Source organism: Nerophis lumbriciformis, linkage group LG09 (assembly GCF_033978685.3).
Source record: "Nerophis lumbriciformis linkage group LG09, RoL_Nlum_v2.1, whole genome shotgun sequence".
Lineage (NCBI taxonomy): Eukaryota > Metazoa > Chordata > Actinopteri > Syngnathiformes > Syngnathidae > Nerophis > Nerophis lumbriciformis.
The window spans coordinates 22388681-22414418 of record NC_084556.2 but is presented as its reverse complement, the minus strand read 5'-3'; the positions used below and the strand labels follow the sequence as shown (position 1 = coordinate 22414418).

Below are 25738 nucleotides of genomic sequence, written 5' to 3'. Positions count from 1 at the left end.
CCAGTTTCATATGCGCATTCACCGAATCCTTCTTTAGTGAAAAATATATATATATATTTTTTTGAAATTCAAGACAAAGTTATATGTTTTTGGTAACACTTTAGTATGGGGAACATATGCTAAGTAACAAAGACTTAATTTAGAGTTATTTGGTTGGGGTTAGGGTTAGAGGGTTAGGGTTATAATAAGGCCATGCCGAATAAGGCATTAATAAGTACTTAATACTGACTAGTTAAGAGTCAATATGTTACTAATTTGCATGTTAATAAGCAACTAATTAATGGTGAACATGTTCCCCAGACTAAATTGTTACCATGTTTTATTACTGGTGCACAAAATGAACCGTGCATGAACATCACCTGGTACAAAGAACAAAACCAAAACAGTGCATAAACTCACAACAAATTACCCACCTGCAAATCAGTGTGACTTCTGCTGTTGCCGTTTCCGTAATATGCTGATAGGGAGAAGTTTTTATTTACACGATGAGTCGGGTGTGTCTTGACCTCCGCCGAACCCCTGAGCCCGACTCACCAAACTCCTAGGGTTCGATCAAACCCAGGTTAAGAACCACTGGGTTGGAGGGATAGGATTAGAGGGTTGGGGTTAGGGTTAGGGTTAGGGTTATGGTTAGAGTTAGGGTTGGGGTTAGGGTTAGGGTTGTTGTATAATAAGGCCATGCACAATAAGGCATTAATAAGTACTTAATAATGACTAATTAAGAGCCAATATGTTACTAATTTGCATGTTAATAAGCAACTAATTATGGTGAGTATGTTCCCCATACTAAAGTGTTGCCGATTTTTTCTTTAGGGATGAAGACAACGTCCAGGAAACCCACTATAAACCGTGTCCTTGGCCATATTTAGACAAATGTTTGCGTTTAGAGAAAACCTCGCTCCAAACCCTAGTTTTAGTTGTTTACTCTGTCAACTCCTCTCTTCATCTAAGACGTCCAACACACATTTTTGGAACACACATTAAGGTGAGTTGAGTTCATGAAAAGTTTCACTGCACATAACCATTACCAACTCCTCCCAAGTCATTGTTTTTTATGTCAAGAAATAAATAGATGCTCCTTACTGTAGGCTCAGAAAATTAATACCAATATTGGGGTGGACCATAGAAAAGGCAAACTAAAATAAATACATACATTGGGGTACGGGGACCCTGGGAGGTAGTTGTAGGGTGTCCGCAGCTAAATGGCAGATTGTTAATAGTGATTGGTACCCTCTCAGTTACATGAATATTAATATTATACATGTGTGCCAATAGATATGAATGCCATTAAATAGGGGTCTGTAGCCAAGAGCGTGTTTTTGATGTCTCAAGCTACTTTTGCCGTGCAGCTTGCTATGCAATTCACTTGGGATAGCTTCACCTGTAGCTTAGCTACATTTGACCATGCTTGAAGCTTAAAATTTTCTGGCAGTTACTTTTCCAGAAAGTTAAGACTGCGGGGCGCGAATGACCCCTTTACAATTAGTCTTATTTTGTATATTCCGAAGAACCATCGTCCTCTACCGTAGACATTTGATTTGATATTTTGTCAGAGTTACAAGAACGCTTGGCTGTTTTTAAGGACCTTCTGCCAAAAAGCTAGTCAAATATCATCTCTGTGACAGCACTCTAGTATTTTTAAGAATCTGCTGCAAAAATGTGACATTTCACCCAAGTTTTTTTTAACTGAACTCGCAGGCCACCAATTGAAAAGGCCAAATGATGAAAAAGAGACGACCTAAAATGGAGCCTTGAGGAACACTACTAAATAAATAAGTTGAACAAATGACTACTGACTGCATCTGAAGTAAAGCAACACCTTAGTTACATAAATCACATTACAGAGAAAAACAATTGATAACCATCAAAAAGGGGAGGAATTAAAAGGGTTCTTTGAGGAATGCCTCAGTTATGTAAAGTTTGGACCCAAGTGTTCCATGTGTGCTGAGGTTAATTTGTGTCTTTTTTTCAAAAGCTTTTTTTTTGACAATGAATTTTTTGCATTTTGAATTTTGTGAACAGGATTTTTTTTTACATCAAATTAGGCTGACTATTTTGTACGTCACTAAAAGGTGCAGATTCTAACCATTGGAATCATTTCCATAGTTTTAAAACGATCCAGCGGGCTGCATTGAAACGTTAATTATGTTGTATTATGCCAAAGTAGCCCAGTGAACTGCCTTTTTTATGCTGTTTTGCATGACCCCTGTCACTTGACTTAAAACTTGACACCTCATTGGCTGGTTCTGAGAGAGAATCAATTGCTTCTGTCTTAATTTACTGAAAGTATGTGAAGTGAAGTGAATTACATTTATATAGCGCCTTTCTCTAGTGACTCAAAGCGCTTTACATAGTGAAACCCAATATCTAAGTTACATTTAAACCAGTGTGGGTGGCACTGGGAGCAGATGGGTAAAGTGTCTTGCCCAAGGACACAACGGCAATAACTAGGATAGCGGAAGCGGGGATCGAACCTGCAACCCTCAAGTTGCTGGCACGGCCACTCTACCAACCGAGCTATACCGTCCCTGTCTTGCGTTTTGAAGCAGCACATTTTTATGCACCAAATTTTTACATGCTGAATATTTTTACACTGAATTTTTATACTTTGAATTTTTTTACACTTAATTTTCATACACTACATGTTTTTACACAGAATTTGTATACACCATTTTTTTAAGACTGAATTTTCATACTCTGAATTTTTATACACTGAATTTTTTTACACTGAATTATTATTATACTTTAAAAATATTTACACTGATTTTTTTTACACTGAATTTTTATACACTGACTTGTAAAACACTGAATGTGTTTTCAATGGAATTGTCAGCATAATTTGGTGTAAAAAAATCCAGTTTGCAAAATTCAAATGCTAAAATTTCAGTTACATAAATTCAGTGTAAAAAAAAAGGCACCATTAAAGACACATATTAACCTCTATAAGCTAGCAATGTTAAAATGTCAATGTAAAGATCTTCCAATGTGTTTACAGTGGCCCAAGTTAGTACTTCTCTACAACAGTATAGCATTCTAGTGTTTTAGGAATTTGCAGCAAAAATGTTTGTCTCGCAAGTTTTAAACTGAACTCAGAGACCGGTATGGTTTCATTACTGGGGTTGCCAGTTGAATAGCCCTGCACGAGAAGAAGACACTTGCTTTCTCTTAGCTGCGTGACATCTTTTTACTTGTTTATGGTACAGTGATGCCCGTCAGGCACAATCTATTCTGTGACGCTGGTTGAATTCCAAGTCAATAAAACCAATTTCCCATAGGAAATAATGCAAAGTCAATCAATTTATTCCAGGCTTAATCCTGGAACCTTGATTAAATAGGCAGGCAAGGTTTTAAGTATAATTCCTGCTGTTAAAAGAAAAGTTAACCATCTAGCTTTAAATAGGATTGACATCATGGAAATGGAACAGGAAGGTGTTTGCATAGCAACACTGGCACTTTGTGGCGTTTTATAGGTACTGCTGGAATTATCGTTACTATCATTATTGTGTCAGCACACCCGCTTTCCTTCTTTCCAATGAAAATATTTTCACATATATTTTCTGTATTTTAACTTTATTTTATTTTAAAAACACTTCCCACTACTGCATAATGTGATGAGATCCACACTATGGGATAGGAATTTTCCTCACATTTCCGAACATGCTTCAAATGCAAACATTGACAGGTATTAACACAGCATCAGCTTGGTACATCCTCATGAAAGCCAGCGTCCTCTGCAGTGGAAATGTTTTCTTTTGTCAGACATTTTGATGAAAGAATAAACCTGTTTTTGCAAAACACAAGTGTCCATCGCAGAGAACATGAGTTCTCATGAGGATATAACATGAAAGATGTTGATCATTTTGTACTGAACAGCAAAGCTTTTATATTTCCAGGTCTATGCTTATTATTACACTTTTTCTTCTTTGTCATTATTACTACCCTTCTGTGGTGATGTCACAAAAAATCTAAAGAAAAGTCAAAACACACACACATGGATTTAATGATATAATGAGATTTGTACATAGGGCTGCAGCTATTGATTATTTTTAGTAATTGAGTAATCAATCGGTCGATTAGTTTGTTCGATTAATCGAGTAATCAGATAAAACACACTTTTTAGCATCAATGTGTATTTTAGGGAAAATTATTGAAATAAACAAAAATAATTCCTGCTTGCCATGACCTTATTTTTTGTAATAAATCCACATCATCAACATTATAATTGTGTGCATTAAATCTCCACTGCCACCACACAGATCATGGCGCCCACACGTCACCGCATGTGGTCCATTGCAGCAGCTCCACAGGAACTCCATCCAATTTCTACCGCTTATTCCCTTTGGGGTCGGGGGGGGGGGGGGGGGGGGGGGGGGGGGGGGGGGCGCTGAAGCTTATCTCAGCTACAATTGGGCGGAAGGCGGGGTACACCCTGGACAAGTCGCCATCTCATCGCAGGGCCAACACAGATAGACAGACAACATTCACACTCACATTCACACACTAGGGCCAATTTAGTGTTGCCAATCAACCTATCCCCAGGTGCATGTCTTTGGAGGTGGGAGGAAGCCGGAGTACCCGGAGGGAACCCACTCAGTCACGGGGAGAACATGCAAACTCCACACAGAAAGATCCCAAGCCCGGGATTGAACCCAAGACTACTCAGGACCTTCGTATTGTGAGGCAGATGCACTAACCCCTCTTCCTCCGTGCTGCCTCCACAGGAACTATGTCTGCATATTTAATGTTCCGGACATTCCGTGCAGTCTGGATTATTTTAAAACATTTATTAGTTGGACTTATTAAACAATTAATTGAAGCAACAGAAAAGCTTTAATCAAATTATTTGATGTAACAAATTAATCATTGCAGCACTGGTCAGTGGTCACGCGGCATAATCGTTTGGCTTTGGATGCACATTGTTTCCCCAAAATCTAGCTTGATCTCCAAATTGTACTACTTTAAGGGTGTTCGACTTTGGAAGTTCCACTGTTGACAATGAAAAACATTTGACATTTTGAAATGTTGTTGTTAATTCCGACTGTAGAAATGTTGTGGTCCTAAACAACATTTTGCTTGTGGCCCTATTTCGGTCGATATACTACAGTGCATGGGTTAGATTTTATAAGTTGTTAATCAAATAGAACCCTCCAAGGCTCCAAATGTCAATTGTTATTGAAAACGGCGTGGCGAAGTTGGTAGAGTGGCCGTGCCAGCAATCGGAGGGTTGCTGGTTACTGGGGTTCAATCCCCACCTTCTACCATCCTAGTCAAGTCCGTTGTGTCCTTGGGCAAGACACTTCACCCCTTGCTCCTGATGGCTGCTGGTTAGCGCCTTGCATGGCAGCTCCCGCCATCAGTGTGTGAATGAGTGAATGTGGTAATACTGTCAAAGTGCTTTGAGTACCTTGAAGGTAGGAAAGCGCTATACAAGTATAACCCATTGATCATTTATTTATTTAAAATACAAATTGGTCTAGCCATGAGTTTTGGAGAAACATGTTTGTCAGGAGCCCTTTGCATCTGTGCATGTGCATAAATCCAAGGAATGCACATTCCAAAGCGCGTATCTCTTTTGAAAATGTTTTTCACCTAAGATCCTGAGCCCGGGATTGAACTCAGGACCTTCGTATTGTGAGGCCCATGCACTATACCCTGTGCCACCGTGCTGCCCCATTGAATGATGAAATACAAAAATATAGTGTTTTTTAGTTTAACAATTGTACTCACGTATAGGAGTCATTCAATGGGCCAATTCATTTCTGCATTTCTTGTATGTATAAGATTCATAGATGAATTTCAATGGGGAGCACGTTCGCCAAAAAAAAAACAGACCGTATTTGCAAGGTTGTTTTAATGTTTCTTGTTGGGACTGGAACAAAAGTACAAAGGATACGATGTGAAAATGTTGACTTTCCAGTAGAAAAGTCCAAAATGTTTGATGTATTGATCGTAAAGAAGTCTGTCTTTCATGTCTCCACTTGCACAACCTGTATTATTTTTCTCCTGCCTTGTGCTTAATTAAATGACCTTCCTATCCGCACTTCGCTCACCGTCTCTGCATCCTGCAACCATGCGCCACCGTGACACTGTCTTTTTTTTGCAATGGAGGCATATTGAGTGCCGTACCTTTTTACAACCAGTCAACTAGGGTGTTACAGCCTGTTTCCTTTGGGCAGCATTATTCTCGTCTTCAGTACGACTCTGGCTTCTAAACAAGAAATCATAAATGTAGATTCTCCCATCCAATTAAAACTATTTAAATAAATAACAATTAATCAATGATTCAATTATAATTTCCCCTAGTCAATCAATGCCCAGCTCCAATTTCCAGCTGTCAGAGCTTTCAGTATTGAACCTAAATGGCTCCAATAGACTTTTACGGCTCGTATAAGCCCCCATCAAGTCTTTTAATTAACCTGAAATGGGTTGTCTTTAAGACGGAGCTTCAGTTAGCTCATCACACATGTTTGTTCTGGGATTGTTCAACACTTTCCTTAATGCTTTCTTTTAAATCCTGTTTCCGACAGGGTCGCTTAGATGTGAAGCCCAAACATTACCAAATGTGATTTGAGAGATTTGGGTTGTCTTTGAGATGTTGAAACATCCGCCCTCTAAAAACGCTTGAATTTTCTTTCACTTTCAAAAAATTTGTTTTTGAGACTTGTCTTTTACATAAGTGGTGCTTCACACCTTTTATCTATATGCTTAATCCACAGCACCACCAACATGTCAACAGATGGCTCCTTCGCATTCCTCCTCCACTCAAACACTGAGCATGCAGTGTGATGTGCATTTTCTATCATATATTTGTTCTTTTAAGACGGTTTGTCTTGAATGCATTTGCATTGGCAAGATGGAGAATACTGATATCATATGTACATCTTTTCAATAGTTTTCAGGTGTCAATACAGATTATTCAATTCAGTCAAATTAAAAAATAGTTAAGCATCACACTTTTCTTGGCATTGTGTACCAAAATATAAAGAATGCATGAAAAAATAAGAAAAAAAACGATTTATTTAATAATGTCCTGTATCTCAAGAGAAAGTATGTCAACTCTATTCCTGGGGTTGGAATTAATACAAATATAGGGATAAAAATGGCTTAGGCTGCAAGCTATCATAAACAATTGTTATTTAGTGTGTCTCTCAATAGAACATTTATAGTAGAAGTTTTTCACCTCCGATACCAATATTGGGGCCATGAGTATTGGCCTGTATTGATATTGATCCGATACAATATCGGCAAGAATCATACATACTTTACTTGTTTTGTTGTGAGGAATGTTAGAAAATGTTTTATCCAGTAAAATTAGTCAAACAGAGAACAATGGTAGGTATAAAAAAAACTATTATTTATTATTAGCCGTCTGGAAAGCTGGCTTTAAGTTGAAGTGTAGTGGTAATTTGTTTTTGGCGACACCTAGTTCATTCATTAAGTTAAGTTTGTGAGGCAGTTAATTGAATGGTGTGGACACGTTTGTTACTGGATACTTTCTAGTACACTGCATATGTAAGTAATATGCATCTATAAATAGTTGATACTTGATTATATTGACAAATGTGTTTTAGACTACAATATTGTCCAATTACATAAAGTCTAACTTCTGCGCTATTGTGTGCTTAGCTGTTGTGTAGCTGCCAGCACCTTGTAGCCTATAGCCTACCATGTTTACCGTAAAAATGACTTCACTAAAATACAAGAAAATACCAACCTTGTCCTTATTGGACAGCATTTAGATGGCTTTTCTACATTTAAAACACTTTCTTGTTTTTAACATGTAATGGTGGTGCTTTGGTCAAAAATGTGCATAGATTATGTTTCACAGACCGTCTTCAAGCGGCTTTGACCGTATTTTCAGTATGCGCTGTATGTGCCTCCACTTCGACTATGTTGTCTCCCCACCATCCATGTTGTAGTTTTTAGTGCATCCATATGGAGTCTACTGCCAGATATAAATTAGAACTAAAGGCTACTTTGTATTAAAAATGGCAACAGCCGAGGATGCATGTGCATGTACGAGCCAGTCTGCCTCACAACAAGAGGATAGCAAAAAATAAGGAGTTTATTGACTACTGCGTCGGACTAAAATGGCGGACACGCGCAAATCTCCTTGGGTAAATCTCCACCATTTATTGATAATCCGTTAACGCCACCAATTGGAAAATGTCACCAATTGGGCAAATTCCTACAGAGCCCCTAAAGGGACATGGGGGAAAAAATGTTTTAGATATGTATCTCATGCGCACGATAAACTATCTCGTGCTCACGCAAAAGTTTCTCGTACGCTTGAGATGTTTTCCCGTTAGTAGAGAAACATATCTAAAAAAATGTTTTTCCCATATGTCCTTATATGTTTCTTGTGCTCACGGGAAAACATCTCTAGTGCACGAGAAACTTTTGCGTGAGCACGAAATAGTTCTCCTGCGCACGAGATACATATCTAAAAAAACAAAAATGCTCCCATGTCCCTTTCGGGCAGGGGTGTCCAAACTTTTTCCACAGAGGGCCGCACACTGACGAGTCAAAGCATGCGAGGGCCGTTTTGATATTTTATTTTATAAAAAAAAAAAAAATCAATCTAAAACAGACATAAATTTACAGACAAAACTATGTGTCTGCTTTGAAATAATTATTAGTATTAAAATTAACTACCATATTTGCTTATTACGCTTACATTTTTACTGTTGTTTTTTTGTTTGATTTTATTTCGACAATATGCCGCGGGCCAAAAAAACTTGAGCTGTGGACCACAAATGGCCCCCGGGTCACACTTTGGACACCCCTGCTTTAGGTGCTTTGTAAATTCCAAACGACTGGAGGAAGTTTGAAAGAAGCAAGATTGTTTTATAAATATTTCCGCCATGCCTCCATGGTTTGATTTAAATATTTCGGAACTAATGCAGATCCCAAACACGCAAAAACAGGTTCCAACAGGCAAGAAAAGTTGGTTTTGCATAATAAGTCCCCTTTAACTGTCTGCCAAGCACAAGTAAACACACTGCAGGACTGCTTGTATCAGAGCCTCATATCCAACAGTTTAGATGCTTGTTTTTTGTTGATATCGGACCAATATCCGATATCAATATCGTCTCAAAACACCCCTACTTTATAGTCCTTGGAATTACTCTGGATTGAAAAAAAAACCAGACGCAGAGAGGAAAAAATTGTGTGTAAGTAATTGATTGCTAGCTTTTACAGAAAATATAGTGTTATTCAGTATATTAATAATGTGCTGTATCAACAAATGGCAAGCCATGATTCCTCCAAAGGCTAGTATTGATTGGAACTCGAAAAGGGTGTATTGTTAAAGTCACTGGGCTTTCCAGAGCAAGGTCTTGCCTGGAGATTGTTTACAAAGGGAAACATGTTTGTAAAAATGATTTGAATCCCTACTTTTTGAGGAAAATGTAATTATGTTTGTGTTAGTTGACCAAGGGACATAATGTTAAAGCCACTAGACTTTATATAGTGAGATGTTACTCAGTCTAATAAAAGGATGTATATTAAATATTGTTGCTACATTGATCGTGATGTAGTAGTGTTAATAATGGTAATAAATGTATGACTCTTTTCTTTTCAGCTGCATTGAAAGTGGTCAATACGTGGCAGAGTGAGTGATGTGTGTGTGACAAGCTCGAAGGGGCCAGAGCGGACACTACAGTGTGCATTTGTGTTGCCCAAGGACACACACACACCATGTGGCTGGCTACATTTAAAGACCGTCTGTTGCCTGCACACCTGCTACACCACCAAAGGACTGTCACCATCACCCACTGTGCTCTTCTCTGGTGGATATTATACTCCTGCTGGCCATTTACCAAGGCTACCAGCCAAAAGTTCTACCCGACGGTGACCACTCAGTTCGGGAAGCTGCGAGGTCTGAGGGTCCCAGTGCCCAGTGAAGTGCTCAGGCCTGTTGACCAGTACTTGGGCGTGCCCTATGCCGCACCTCCCATGGGAGAGAAGCGTTTCATGCCCCCGGATCAGGCCTCGTCTTGGTCGGGGATCAAGAATGCTACCCACTTCATGCCCGTGTGCCCCCAGAACATCCACAGCACTGTGCCAGAGATAATGATGCCCATATGGTTCACCTACAACCTGGACACGGTCGCCTCCTACATTCAGGATCAGAGCGAGGACTGCTTGTATCTAAACATCTACGCACCCACGGAGGACGGTGAGTTGACGGAAATGATCAATCGATCGCTGCTGTGATTGATGTCATTGTGTGTTCATGCATGTGGGTCTAGGGATGACGTAGGGGGTAATGTCGGTGATGACAGGGCCCTATGGCTGACAGCTAAGACATTTTTTGGGGGGTGGGGCCTTAAGTGCTAAGTCATTAAACATATGATTTTAGTATTCTGTGCAATCCTTTGCGTGGAATCACAAGAACCATTATGAAACTGCAATATACAATTACTTTCCCTCTAGAATTTCCAATAAGCATATCGCACACTGGCCGGCGACTACATTAAGAACGCTTGCATAATATGAAGTACCCCAATGCAATATTGCTGCTTTTACCAAGATAACTGGAAATAAATGGTTGTAGATAGCCACAAAATATCCATTTACAGTACATATAAAATAATACACTTTGCGTGTCTGTCTTCGTGAATATGTAGAATATTTGCTGATTATCAGAACACCCACAATACTGGGAGGAGAAGATGTAAATACAACTATTTAGCACACACAGTGTGATTTATCAGGACTAACATTTTGCTGCGGGGGCTGCTGTGCATCTTTATTGGTATGTCGAGAACAGTGATTCTCAAACTGTGGTACTGGCTCCATCTAGTGGTAGGCCAAAGAGTGACTTGATTAAAGTACAGTGTTTTATTTTCCTATATTCAAATACAGTGTTACTGTTCAAACTGTGTGCAATGTTCCAACATATTAAATATCCTTTAAAATAAAATCTCTGCCCTAGTTTTTATAAATACTTATGCCTACTATGCTATTGTATTGGAATGTTGGTAATTATGGTGGTGCTTGGAGAGCCAAGTTTTTTCTGAGATGGTACTTGGTGAAAAAAGTTTGAGAACCACTGGTTTAGGAGGACGTGCAAACTGGCAGTTGTGCAGAAATAGCTGTGAGAAAGAAGGTGATCGCACTGCAGCTCCCTCCTACGTATGCTTGTCAACATAGACGGATTCATTTCAGCAATATAATTTTGCAATTTGATCGTTTGCGCACACTGTTTAGCGCGTGGTATTTGGATCCTAGTAGTTCAGGCCCTTAGTCCTGAGAGTTCCCCTAGAGTGCTGTCAAAATCAAATGTCTACTGTAGAGAAGAATATTAGTTAAGGGAGAAGTCCTGCCCCGCGGTTCTTAACTTTCTGGCGAAGTGGCCCCCAAAACAATTGAGTTGAATATCCCTGGTCTAGACATTGACATATTGCAGCATACATAAGTCTAAAATACAGAAACTTAAAGATATTGTAACCTTTCCAACCGCAAGGATTATGTACAAAGCACACAACAGGCTACCAGAAAATTAACAACAATTCTTCTCAACAAGGGAGGAGAAATACCATTTTAGGAATGAACAGAATATACAACATTTGAATTCATGAATGCATTTAATGTATCTTTACTGTATGTGCGCTATGGAATGGACTAAAAAGGAACTTAAACAATATGATGTCATATTAGACACTTAATATTAAACCATGGGTTGGATTAAATAATTTTAGCTTCCTCCTACTTCATTCTGGACTTGTTGGTGCCGAACATTTTTAACATGATCCAAATACGTTGTATTGTATTGTTACATGTTGTGTTATTTGCTGTGACCATGTTGCCAAGCTCAATTAGCTACTTTGCTGAAGAAAAGAGCTTAAAGCAAACAAAGTAGTGCCTCTTACCATTTCCTGCATGGCTCAACATCGTCACAAATTGTTTTATGCATTAGAACTTCTTGCACAATACATTAAAACCCAAAACAAATTCAGATTTTACAAAGATAAGTAGAAATGCATGGCTGTAGGTGACTGCAATCTGCTTTCCTACAACAAAATGATGACCACTTGCTCATCTAATGAGCTAAAATAAGACAACAAAAAAGAATACTGTATTTTTCGGACCTTAGGGCGCATTAAAGGGATCATATTATGATAATTGTTTTCTACATCTAAAACTCTTCCTTGTGGTCTACATAACATGTTATGGTGGTTCATTGTTCAAAATGTTGCATATATTATGTTTTACAGACCATCTTTAAGCCACTTTCTTCAGGATGCGCCAATTTGTGGGCGACCTTATTTACGTGCTTCCACTTCGACACCAGCTTTTCCCCGTCATCTTTGTTGTACCAGTACCATTTAAGCGCTTCCATAACGAGTCTACTGACAGATATAAGTTAGAACTGTACGCTACTTTATTTTAGAACTGGAAACCGCGCAGGATGAATGCCGCACAACAAGAGGATAGAGAAAAAGAAAGAACTTATTGACTACAGTGCAGACTTCAATGGCGGGCGCGCGCAAATTTCCGGGACTTATGCAGATCCCAAATACACAACAGCAACTATCAATTGGTAAGATAAGTTGGTTTTGTATAATATCGCGGAACGAAACGGCAAATAATATGTCTCCTAATAGGTGCCATTTTGGGGTCCTTATACACACACCATAATAATACCCGTATGTTGAAGCACAGTACGTCTGACTTCGGTAGCCGTATTGCTCCGCATTCCATCAAATGGTGTGTCTTCGTAGCTTACCAAAGTCGTAGTAAAACATTTTGACAGCTTTTTGAGCGCCGTGATTAATGTTCTAAATTCTCAATGAAACATCAAAGTTATAGTGTCGCTTGCTAACAGGTACTTGCTGGCGTCATTCATTGAACAGGCGTCAGTCAGCCTGCAGTCCACATCTATCTCTTCTGTGTGACTGCCATCTACTGGTCACACTTATCTTGACACCTTGTACCAAATAAAAATGCTTCGAGGTCGGTAAGCCCACCCAGAATTAATACTTACATTACACGTTATAAGGCGCACTGTCCATTTTTGAGAAAATTAATGAATTTAGGTGTGCCTAATAGTCCAAAAATACGGTAGTACTGTAGTAGTAGTACACTACTGCAATCTATAACCATAATTAACGCAATGTCACTGTGCAGTGTTTCCCATGCATTTAGTTATTTGTTGTGGCCCGCCACAAATACAGTTGGACTGCCACAAAAAGATAAACACTAAAGTTGCGATTCATTGCTCTCTGTAGGGAGCCAGTTTTTGAAGAGACGTTCCTTTCATAGAGCCATTCAAAAGACTAGCTCGTTATTATATATATATATTTTTTTTTTTTTATAGTTTTTTTCAGAAGTTACTGGTTTTTATCAAGGAAATAATGTTGTAAGATAAGATTTGGATCTGAATAATTAAAATCTCCAATGTATACTATATTTGCGGGATGGCACAATAAAAACTACACACGCTACAGATAACCTCCATTCTAATCAACTTTACCGAAATTTTCCACACAAAGGCATTTTAATTTAATAAGACTAATAATACATTCTATTTATAGAGCACTTTTCAAGAAGTCAAAGACACTTTACAGAGTAAAAAAGAAATAAAAAGTACAAGAGTTTAAAATAGCAAATATCCATCCATCAATCCATTTTCTACCGCTTGTCCTTTTCGGGGTCTCGGGGGGTGCTGGAGCCTATCTCAGCTTGTTTTAATAAAACACAAGAAACACAACAAATGCCGTTTAAAAATGCATGCAGAAAGCAATATCAAGATATTATAATGTGATAAGTTACTAAATGTGAAAGTTCAAAATAGTTATGCATTGAAAGCAGTGCGCAAAAGGTGTTTTTAAGTCTTGAAGGTGGTAGGGTCAGCAGAGTCTCGGATGTGTGGGGGAAGTGAGTTCCAAAGTACTTCTACAATACTACAAAATATGACTAAGACTAAAAAAAAGTATCACAATTTATAAATGTGAATGCGAAATTGTACTACCATACCTGGTGTGTGTGGACCTACCCGAGGCTACTTAACAAATCAATAACAAAACGAAAAGTGCATCCAAATGTCGCTACGTTTCTTTTGACTCTGGCTCATTTTCTAGTTGTTTTTTTATAATCGGTGCGACTCCATTCCAGTCAGGTGGCGTGCATTTAAAAACGGCTCGCAAACAAACGGCTCGCCACTGCGAATAAGTTCTTGTCGTCCACTTGACAGAGTCGTTCAAAAGACTCGACTCGTTCACAAACGTCACATCTCTGGCAAACACAACATTCGAAGAATTAGGGGACTAGTTTCCTTATGATCCTTGACTAATGTGTTTGTCAGGGATGTGACGTTTGCGAACGAGTCGCGTCTAACGCACCAGGTCCGCAGCAGAATATGATGAGGACAAATGTCGTTAGTATACGTACCGCTCCTTTTAACGAGGTGCCTCCGTCTTGTTTGGGACATTAATCATGAAAACAACAAAAAGAAGCAGCAGAAAAACGCTCTTATGTATTCCCAAACACATTTTTTGGCCAATTATGCAAATTTGACAATGGCGTCATTACATCGTAACCACCACAAATATATTGCAGTTTTGCGGGAAACTTTGCAGCATCTAAAACAATTGCTATGTCAATATCTGGTGGGATACATTGTGGTGGTCCACAATCATGCAGTGAAGGTGTACCGAAAGTTGTCTTTCCCCGCTGAGCTTCTAACTAGGGAGGAAAATGACTTTGGGTTCTTTGGTGCAAATTAAAAATGGCATTCACCTTACATTCTCTTTTGTATTTTATGGAGGCCCCATCCTTGCTGAGACAGGGTGTCTGTTGGGGGCCAATTAGCGAGGTAGAGGAGTCAACTTTTGTCTCTTGCTGAATCCCTCCTTGTTTTTCATGGAGTAAAGATGTGAAATAAGGCAACAAGGGAACATTTTGTACATGTATGCCCAGGATCTATATATTACCACAAATTATTCTGGTATAGTTAATACACCACTTCTAACATCACTTCAGTTTGTGTGAAATGGAAATATTGTTTAAAAAAAAAAAAAAACCTGCATTTGGTTGAGCTTGCGTATGGAACACGGCTCGACGTGAGCTGTGGTCGCCTAGCAACAGCACACAAACAGCCTGCTTGACAGGAAGCCGTCCAAAATGGTGCAGTCCACATTTAATGAGGCCCTCAGTCTGAGCGCTGACGAAAGGTCTCCTCATCTGCATATGGCTTAATTAAACACCTCCATGCATATTTGCATAATTTACAGTTCAAAAGAAGTACACATATTGGCCTGCCCTCATTTGTATTCATAATATATTCACAAAATGTCCTCAAGTGTGACATGATGTTATTTGCTGGTTTCCCTTGCTTTTATCACATACATTTTCGGTGATGAACGTACAACTTAAAAAAGATCATGCTTAGTTCTGACACTTGAACATGTTTTTTTTTTTTTAATGATTATCATTGTATAGGTATACCCATTATTTTCCTAGTGATAGTATGCCAATATGGAAAATGGGACTACATTGTAGTCTGTCCATCATTGTCAATCATAGTCTGACAATGTCATAGTTAACTAGTTTGGTACAGTTCCCCCATATTAATATGGAGGAACTGTACCAAACAGCTTTGTTTCACAGCACACTAAAGATATTAAAAAGTGGGCTTATGTTCAAAATAGTAATGGGATAGGCTCCATCACCCCCGCGACCCCGAGAAGGATAAGCGGTAGAAAATCGATGGATGGATGGATATAAATGCACCTTTTGATAGGGAAAAAATGATCCATGTATAGGTTTTGACCATTTATGTTTTAGATATCCATGCAATTGTAACTCCTGATTTACATATAAAGTATATGTCAGCACTTGGACTTTGGCGTGGTTTGTTTTCACATGGTGCAAAGGATTAGGACCGGACATGGCATGAAGGTAAATACATATTTAATTTTAACACTCAAAAAAGGAACAAACAAAAGGCGCTCACAGTGGAGGCACAAAACTTAACGCAGGGAACAAAAACTTGGACTATGCATAACTATGAACAAAGGCAAAACATTAAGACACTAACTGTGGCATAAATAAACACAACTTACCTGCGGAAGCAAAGAGCAGCATGAACGATGGTATCAAGAGTGTCAGGGGTATATCGAGAGTGTGATGTCACCAGGCTGATTGCCTGGCAACTACGGGCTTAAATAATGAAGACATGATTAAAGACAGGTGCGTGAGTCGTGAGGACAGGTGAAAACTAATGGGTTGCTATGGTGACAAAACAAACAAGAGTGCACAATGAGTCCAAACGTGGAACAGGTGAAACTAATGGGTAACCATGGAAACAAGACAAGAGAGTGAAAAAGCAGGAACTAAAAAGAGTCCAAAAACCAAGCAGAACATAACTTAAACAAAACATGATCCCAGACATGACAGTATACAGTATAATGCAACTGCTAGAAATTCATGATGTCACTGAGCCTACCAAAATTTAAGATTTTTTCATTACAATGTCCATAATGCAGTGTTCCAGCCCTTATTACATTCTGTAGCAAATATTGTGGCCATATGCACTAAAGCAGCAGCTGTGCCATACAGAGCCTAACCGCCATCCCCACTTTGTTCTTGTTTATACAAGACAGACTTGCGTACATCACTGGTGTTTATATAATGATGTCACTGTTATTTTCTGGAAAATTACAGCAAAAGGGATGGGTTGTCTTTTTGTCCCGTTATTTATGGATTGTTTTTTTGTTTGCTTGATTGGGCAGCATATTAATTGGGGAGCAGAGTGCCCCTCCCCCATGCATATATCAATTCAATACTTCCTTTTTGTGTTTTCATGTCATTTGCAGGGGGCCAACACAAGAAAAAAGGGGCGTCTTTTTCTCACGCTGAGACTCACATATCAGAAGGTATTTTGAGCTTTTTTTGTACCGAAGTTAAGTCAGGCAGGCTTTTGTGGCGATGAGTTGCTAATTATAGCGGTGACAAATAAATGATTGTATGGGAAACACTCAAACAGTAGGCGTGCGGAAAGAAATTGGATTTACAAACGTAGACTGGCCTGCCTGTAGTCCAGACCTGTCTCCCATTGAAAATGTGTGGCGCATTATGAAGCCTAAAATACCACAACGGAGACTCCCGGACTGTTGAACAACTTAAGCTGTACATCAAGCAAGGATGGGAAAGAATTCCACCTGAGAAGCTTAAAAAATGTGTCTCCTCAGTTCCCAAACGTTTACTGAGTGTTGTTAAAAGGAAAGGCCATGGAACACAGTGGTGAACATGCCCTTTCCCAACTACTTTGGCACGTGTTGCAGCCATGAAATTCTAAGTTAATTATTATTTGCAAAAAAAAAATAAAGTTTATGAGTTTGAACATCAAATATCTTGTCTTTGTAGTGCATTCAATTGAATATGGGTTGAAAATGATTTGCAAATCATTGTATTCCGTTTATATTTACATCTAACACAATTTCCCAACTCATATGGAAACGGGGTTTGTATATATATATATATATATATATATATATATATATATATATATATATATTTATATATATATATATATATATATATATAATTTTTTTCTTATATCCTTATAAAAGAAAATACATTGGGAGAATCTGCTCCGTCACTGACAAGAATTTCATTGTACATTTCCCCATCCAGTCACACTGGTTTCTGTGGTGCACAGCTTTTGCCCTAGTTTTGCAAGGCATAGGTACGGGGCTGGAATCCTGGTCGGAGTAGATTCTAGGAAGGTAAATAAATGTATGTTTTAATGATGTTAAAATTACATGATACAGTTTTTGCAACAATTTAATTCCTATAAGCATCAAGTTTGATTTTTTTAAAAGTATAACAATTGTTTCACATGAATAAAAAAAAGTGGGAAAACACTTGGTAATGGATTCTGCTTAGGGCCGCTGCACTCAAAGCAGAAAACACCACAAAATAGGCTCCAAAAATCCATGTGTTAATAATTTACATATAATGTTGAGACGGTAATGCTAATTTCATAAAGACCTTAGGATGGGTATTCTATAATTGTCATTAAAAAGAGATTATTTTTGCAGGGATGTGTATAATTTGCCGTTAACTAAGACTAAAGTAGCCCGCAATCGAAGCGTGAACGTGGGAAAAGATTGTTGTGTCGGAGAAGCACTGGCCATTTTATGCCGTGCACTAAACCGTTTAATAGAAAAATAACCCATTTTTACAGACTTTGAGATAAGCCTTCAATAGTGTGGTGCCTTCCTGTCCAAATCTGTTGTCTTCACACCTTTAAGCCACGCATTTAAGCTTGTGCATCCATGTGGTATTGAGCTCTAAAATTCCATATTAATCCAAGCTGAGGCCGACTTAAATCAATACTTGAATGTCTGCTTTAAAAGCATAAATAAGAATAGTGAGTGTCATACAGTAGCTACTTTAGGACCGGCTGAGAGTTTAATTCATTCACTTGCCTCCGAGTGTATTTTACCATGTATCTTTTTACTGTTATCGCATCTTCCACACTATAAATCTGCCACCTTGGCTTGCTTCTTTCCGCAGTCTGTAACCATACCTCACACAGCTGTAATACAAAGTTTTAACAGGACTGTGTTAATCTTACACTGCTTTACTGTTCCTGCTGCTGTTTTCATTCACTGTGTGTGTTTACTGTGCAGATATAAGGGACTCGGAAGCTCGACCTGTGATGGTGTACATCCACGGAGGCTCCTATATGGAGGGCACTGGGAACATGATGGATGGCAGCGTGCTGGCCAGTTATGGGAACGTTGTTGTCGTCACGCTAAACTACAGAATTGGAATACTAGGTGACGACAATGTCTTTAACGTTTTAATAGGGTTTCATATGGCTAATTAATTTGATCAAAGAAAGAGTAAACTTTATCACTGCTGATTCATTTTCATTTGAACTACTGAAAGTTATTAGAACATTTGAAAAACACAGATGCATTGATTTACATACAAATCAAGCTATTTTTTGGGCACACGTTGTTTCATTTAGGGGTGTACCGATCCGATATCAGCAAAAAAACAAGTATCGGATGATATCAGCTTGCATGTAAAATGTCCTATAGCTCCGATACAAGCTTACTTGTGCAAAGCTATCATCTAAATGTCCTCCAATAAGCACACAAGGTTGGTTTCTGCTTGTATTTCAGTACAAAGCTAAGCATGTTAGGCTATAGGCTACTAGGAGCTAGCAGCTACAACACAGCTAAGCACACAATAGCACACAAGCTAGGCAAACTTTATTTAACAATATTGCAGTCATTTGTCAATGTAAAGAAGTATCAAATAAGTATAGTTGAATATTACTAAAGTCTCCAAGGCAGAAGTGTTTTGGAAGGTTTCCAGTAACAAACGTGTCTGCATCATTCAACTTACTGTGTCATGAGATTAATGTCATTAATTATTGTGACCATAGGTATTGCCAAAACATTTTTTAATTTGATTTGAAAACATTTTTGATCTTTCCTTGTACTTCAGTATAGTCATTTTCAAAAGGTAAACATGTTAGGCTGTAGGCTACTAGGAGCTAGCAGCTACAACACAGCTAAGCACACAATAGCACACTAGCCAGGCAAACTTTATTTAACAATATTGCAGTCATTTGTCAATGTAAAGAAGTATCAAATAAGTATAGTTGAATATTACTTACAGATACAAAGTCTCCAAGGCAGAAGTGTTTTGGAAAGTTTCCAGCAACAAACGTGTCTGCATCATTCAACTTACTGCGTCATGAGATTAATGTCATTAATTATTGTGACCATAGGTGTGGCCAAAACATTTTTTTTTATTTCATTTGAAAACAATTTTGATCTTTCCAATTTTGATCTTTCCTTGTACTTCAGTATAGTCATTTTCAAAAGGTACTAGAAGCTAGCAGCCACACAACAGCTAAGCACAAAATAGCACACGTTAGAAAAACATAACTGAAAACAAGAATATATACAAGAATCAAATAATTATTATGGTAAAATAGATACAAAGTCTCCAAGGTAGAAGCACATTGCAAAGTATCCAGTAACAAATGTGTCCACATCATTCAATTTACTCCGTCATGAGCTTAACTTTATAAATTATTGTGGCCACTACATGTTGCCAAAAACAAATGATCTGTCATAAGGTTAGTGTTTTTTATGTACTACTATTGTTCTCTGTTTGACTAATTTGTACTTGATGTAACATTTTCTAACACTACAAAATAATACAACTGTGTACTATGCTGTTATATCAGATTAGATTAGAATACTATTCGTATCGCCCAATACTCAAGGATCCAATATATGATCTAAAAGTTATATCGGCACACCCCTAGCTACAATATAACATGGATATGCTCAGCACATGATTAGCATCCTGGTCATTGAAGTATTCACAAGAACTCGCAAGGTCAAGATAATTTGCTGTCCTGGTGTTTAGCATTCAGCAGCAGTGTGTTGTTCCGGCGCTGGACCGAGGGAATAAGGAACAGGATCAATTCTCAGCACTGGCGACCTCTGTGTGCTTTTGTGAAATGAATTAAAAGAGACAAGTCCGGTAAAGGATTTATTTATTTATGCACATTGCATTTTATGAAGTCACTCATGCGAGGAGGGCGCTCAGGTTTGATGGGCAGACCTCGTGCGATAACTGCCTGAGGCGACTATTGCACTGGTCAAGATACTGCAGGAGACAGAAAAGGCATGTTTATGTTAAGGCGTTAATCATCATTATTGTTCACCTGATGAAACATTTGAATCTGTTCTATTTCCACACACAAGGATTCCTCAGTACTGGAGACCAGGCTGCCAAAGGAAACTATGGACTCCTGGACCAGATTCAAGCTCTTCGATGGATCAGTAAGAACATCGGATACTTTGGAGGGGACCCAGGCCGCATCACAGTTTTTGGATCTGGAATCGGGGCTTCCTGCGTAAGCCTGCTAACCCTATCCCACCACTCGGAAGGTACAATTTGCTGTCATCTCATATCCTTTTCAACATGATTGCATAATTACAGATCTATAAAAGGGGTCATATATCATGATTTTTTTTGTACATTTTAAACACTTCCTTGTGGTCTACTTAACATGTGATGGTGGTTCTTCGGTCAAAATTTTGCATAGATTATATTTTACAGACCATTTTCGGGCGGGATTGAAATGTTTATTGCGTTGTATTAAGCCAGTGGTTCTTAACCTGGGCTCCATCGAACCCTAGGGGTTCGGTGAGTCGGCCTCAGGGGTTCGGCAGAGCCTCCGCCGCGGAGGTCAAGACACGCCCGACTCATCGTGTAACAAAAACTTCTCCCTGTCGGCGTATTATGGATACCCCCAAAAATGTTCCATCTAATTTTCCATGTGTGAGCAAACGCAAAAACTCCTTGAGCACATGTGAGCGACGTCAGACCTGCAGCACACCTGTCCCAAACCTGACTAAATAACAAGTTCAATGTTGTATTATTATAATCAAATGATATCAGTCATTTCCATGAGATTATTTTCTAATGTAAGTGTTTTGGCCCACTTACAATGACTATAACATATTGTTTTTCATGAGCTGTGTACTAGTATTATATGTCTGGGTGGGGGTCCTGCTTTGGAAATAATGTGTACCCCTTTCAGATATCGCATTTAGTCCCCACTAAAACATTCACATGTTGCACAATGAGATGTAAACATGGGATCATGTGTACATTCCTGTAACTTTCTGTTTGTAAAATACATCTTCATTAGTATTTCTTTAATATAATAAATCATTTTATGATTACGGTTCGGGTTTGGTGAATGCGCATATGAAACTGGTGGGGTTCGGTACCTCCAACAAGGTTAAGAACCACTGTATTAAGCCTTTTTTATGCTGTTTTGCAAGCCCTGTGTCACGTGACTTCCAACTTGATACCTCATTGGCTCAGACAAGATCGATTGCTTTAGTCTTAATGTACCGGAAGTGGGTCCTGTGTTTTGAAGCAGCAAATTTTTCTGCACTGAATTTTTCTCCACCAAATGTTTTTATACTGAATTTTAAAATTCTGTGTTTTAAATGCTGAATTTTCATACACTGGAAATTTTTTAACACTGAATTTCAAAACACTAAATTTTTTTAAACACACGCATTTTGTTACCGATTATTTTTTCACTGGAATGTTCAGCATAATTTGATGTAAAGCAATTCGGTTGACAAAATTCAAACGCAAAAAAATTCAGCTAGATAAATTCAATGTAAAAAAAAAAAGAAGCTTTCTTGATTAAAAAAAACAACAACTAATTAACCCCATATCTAAATTATTTGAATAGTTATTTTCTCAATTTAATTTTTTTTAAACAGGAATATAAAAAAAAAAAATTCTTGCTAACATTAAGATCAATGAGTAAAAATAAGTAAATAACTCTTAAAACAAGGGAAATTTCTAAGACTAAAATTTAAATTATTGGAAAGTGGCAAATCATTTGCAGTGTGGCTCGCCACATCATTTTAAGTAGTCCGCCATATCATTAATAATAATTCCTTAAATATCCGCTTGTCACCTTGATGTACAATTTTAAAGCAAGTTATCCATCAATCAAACAATTGCTTATGCAAATCGTGGTAATCTGTTTTAATGCATTTTGTTACAAATATCAATATGCATTTGTCGTATTACATCTGCTCACTCTGCTCTGATTTTGCACAATTTTGTGTTTTGGATGTATATCATATACAGAGGTACCTCGGTTGTCGAAAATCCAAGCAATGTTTCTAATTAATCTATAAATACTAATACAAAACGCATTTCAGAGAGAATAATGATAGTTTTACATGCAGAAAATAATGTAAAATACATAGAAATAATGACAACCAACAAAAAAAAAAAAAAAAAAGAAAGAAATAATGACAACAATTAACATCACTTTTACTTTTATTGTAGACTCTTATTGGTAAAGATGGCAATGTGCTGCAATGTTCTTCACTTTCTTTATCAAAGTGCTGGCTTTCTTCGGCCCTATGGTGGCTTATTTTGTTTCCTTGTATGGGTAATCGATTCCGCCAAACGCACTAGTTTGTTAGGCGTCATATCTTAGGTAACTAAGAAAGCATACAAAATCTGAGGGGATTTTTGTGTACGTTGAAAAACTAAACCATAGGATAAGTAAGAAAACAGAGATACCACTGAATTTATCTTTCAAACACTTTGGCACTAATTGGTGAATAATGAAGAGGCAAAATAAAAACAAATTGAATATAAAATAGAATATTAATGAGGATAAATCATGTTGATATGGGAGTTGGATTAAGTTTCTCTTAGTGAAATACATGATTTTTTCTGTTCCTGTAATCAAACTAATCAGCCTAAAAGCTTTTCTTCCTTAAATGTCAAGGTCTGTGGGCGATATAATGTCAGCCTTTTTAGCCATGAGCAACATATCCATTCTTTATTCTCAATAGTTATTCTTATTTGGGGATTTGATTGTATTATTTACGGAATCTTAATTGAAATTCCCGTGGGTGGATGAATTGAGGGTTATAAGTCTGCGTAAAACATCACAGCATGGGCCACACCGTGGCTTAGTTGTTAGGCTGGGATAGGCTCCTGCTCCACCGTGGCCCGAATGGGGATGAGTAGTATAGAAAATGGATGGATGGACGTCACAGCATATGATAGCACGTCCCAAATGACGCTCCCAAGAATGTGTGCTTATCTAGAGCTGTAATGTACAATAACATTATGGCCTTAAAAAAATGACTGATACATGTTTTATCTGCAAAAATCCCAACATTTGTCCTGACTGTGCTGCGCAAAAAGAATACTTTATCTCACAAAATATCCCTCATGGTTTGGCGACCATTTTGTTACACTGTATCTTCTCAATGAAGAATAAGATTGAAATACAAATCTTTCTTCATTCTAAAAACAAAAAAAGTGGGTGTTGTCAGGCAAAGCGGCTCGTCCAGTAACCAGAGGGTTGTGTCCATGGGCAAAACCCACAAGCACACAACTATGAAAAAAATTACTAACATTCCTGATACTACAGTAGAGAAGGTATGTATTAGAGGAAAAGGGGGGTCAATCATTTTGCAATGCAGTCTGCTGAAAATGATGGAAAGCGCCACTCTACATAGCATCTGACGCTGTGGTCAAAGTTGGAACTGCCACAAAACACATTTTAAGATATTCAACACTTTACTGCCATCTGGCGATTAAAGTGGATAGTGCACCCCCCCCCCCCCCCCCCCACCCCCAATTTGTCATGTTTTATGCGTCAGGTAAACTGCTACGAATGGGGCCATATAAATTCCCTTGATACTGTAAATCTGCCTAATTACAGTTTGCTTAAGGAATCTTCACATACCAAGATAATGTACTGTTTGTCTACAGTACTTACTATCTAGAGTAGGAAAGGAATTCAATTACCCCATTCCTGAGTGGACCTCACCTGAGAGGAAGGGGGGCTTAACCATTTTGCAGCCTTCTGACAAATGATGGAAAGTGCCACTCCAAATAGCAACTGACGCTGTGGTCAAAGTTGAAAGTGCGACAAAACACATTTTTAGATGTTATGTCTACTGCCATCTGGGGGCTAAAGATTTGTCACACTTCATGTGTTAGGTAAACCGCAACGAATGGAGCCATATGAATCCCCTTCCCACTGTATGATGCATGGCTGTGTGTTTTGAGTCATTTTCAGTAAAAATGAATAAATAGAACAGGCAATTTTTGATTGCTAGTAAATACTGCATATACTGCTATGCAAGCTTTACATTGACTACTCTAAAGTAGTCAATGTAAAGTGCCGCTCGGTAGGCCACCAATTGCGGGGGGTGCTGTAGCCTATCTCAGCCGCACTCGGTATCGGCCTATTTTCGCGGAAAATTGCCGATTTATGGCTTTTAAGGCCGATCACAAATGCCAAACCCCTCTGGCTGACAGTGTATTTACTTTTACTACCCCTGCTGACAAGTGGCTAGCAGCTGATTATGTGTCTCCATACACAGTGTGGAGCAGCTCCCCTAAGTTAATGATAATCACATCCTTTGCGGCAAATAAACTGAATTTTTTACAAGATGCAAGATATAGGATGCTTTATTTGTCATTGCAGGCAAAAAGTACAACACAACGTGTTTACTGATGGCACCACACAAGAGATAGGAAAAGGAAAAACAAGAGGAGAGAGGAGAGAGGAAAAACAGCCAATATCAAACTATGCTCCTGTAGGGGGCGCAGTGTGGGACTGGGAATAAACTTCAGCAAACATAAGCACTTATAAACACACATTAAACTTAACACTTTCAACAGGGTTGGGTGGTTGTTACAATACAGATGCTCAATGACAGATGCTCCGTGGTCCGGCGCACAGCACTGGGCGGGTGAAGCGGCGTGGGATGGGGTTTGGGGAGTGTGTGTGGTGTCTGCAGAGTACTATCCATATCTTATGTATCATTTCATGCATCATCATCATTATTTTTGCTTTTGTTTAGTCATTGTGTACTATTGACTTTGTTTTGCTCAAACAATTGTATGTAATAAAATAGCTTAAGGAACTAGTTTAAATGATAAATGATTGTGTTACACTGTAAATAGCACTCATCATAAATTAATTTTTAAATGTACAGTTAATAAATGTGATCGGTATTGGTATTGACTTATCCCAGTAATGCAGACTTGGGCAAATTAAGGCCCGGGGGCCACATGCGGCCCGTTAAGCTTTTCAATCTGGCCCGCCGGACATTCCCAAATAATTGTTTTTAGATTTTTAAGATGGAAACTGCAGCCGCCATTATGATGTGCAGTA

The 25738-nt window shown here is 38.4% G+C and overlaps 1 protein-coding gene across 3 annotated transcripts in view; it reads left to right on the top strand.

Annotated features, from left to right (window-relative positions):
* The window catches only part of LOC133607509 (neuroligin-3-like), a 43144-nt gene that overhangs the window by 2634 nt on the left and 14772 nt on the right, over positions 1-25738 (top strand). The window contains exons 2-6 of one of the 3 annotated variants that reach the window (XM_061962208.2): positions 814-985; positions 9584-10180; positions 16824-16883; positions 18645-18794; positions 20751-20936. In XM_061962208.2, the coding sequence (XP_061818192.1) occupies positions 9700-10180; positions 16824-16883; positions 18645-18794; positions 20751-20936 (877 nt within the window). In that variant the 5' untranslated portion in view covers positions 814-985; positions 9584-9699. The remainder of the gene's footprint in view (positions 1-813; positions 986-9583; positions 10181-16823; positions 16884-18644; positions 18795-20750; positions 20937-25738) is intronic. The other 2 variants (XM_061962207.2, XM_061962209.2) reach the window with 2 other exon arrangements.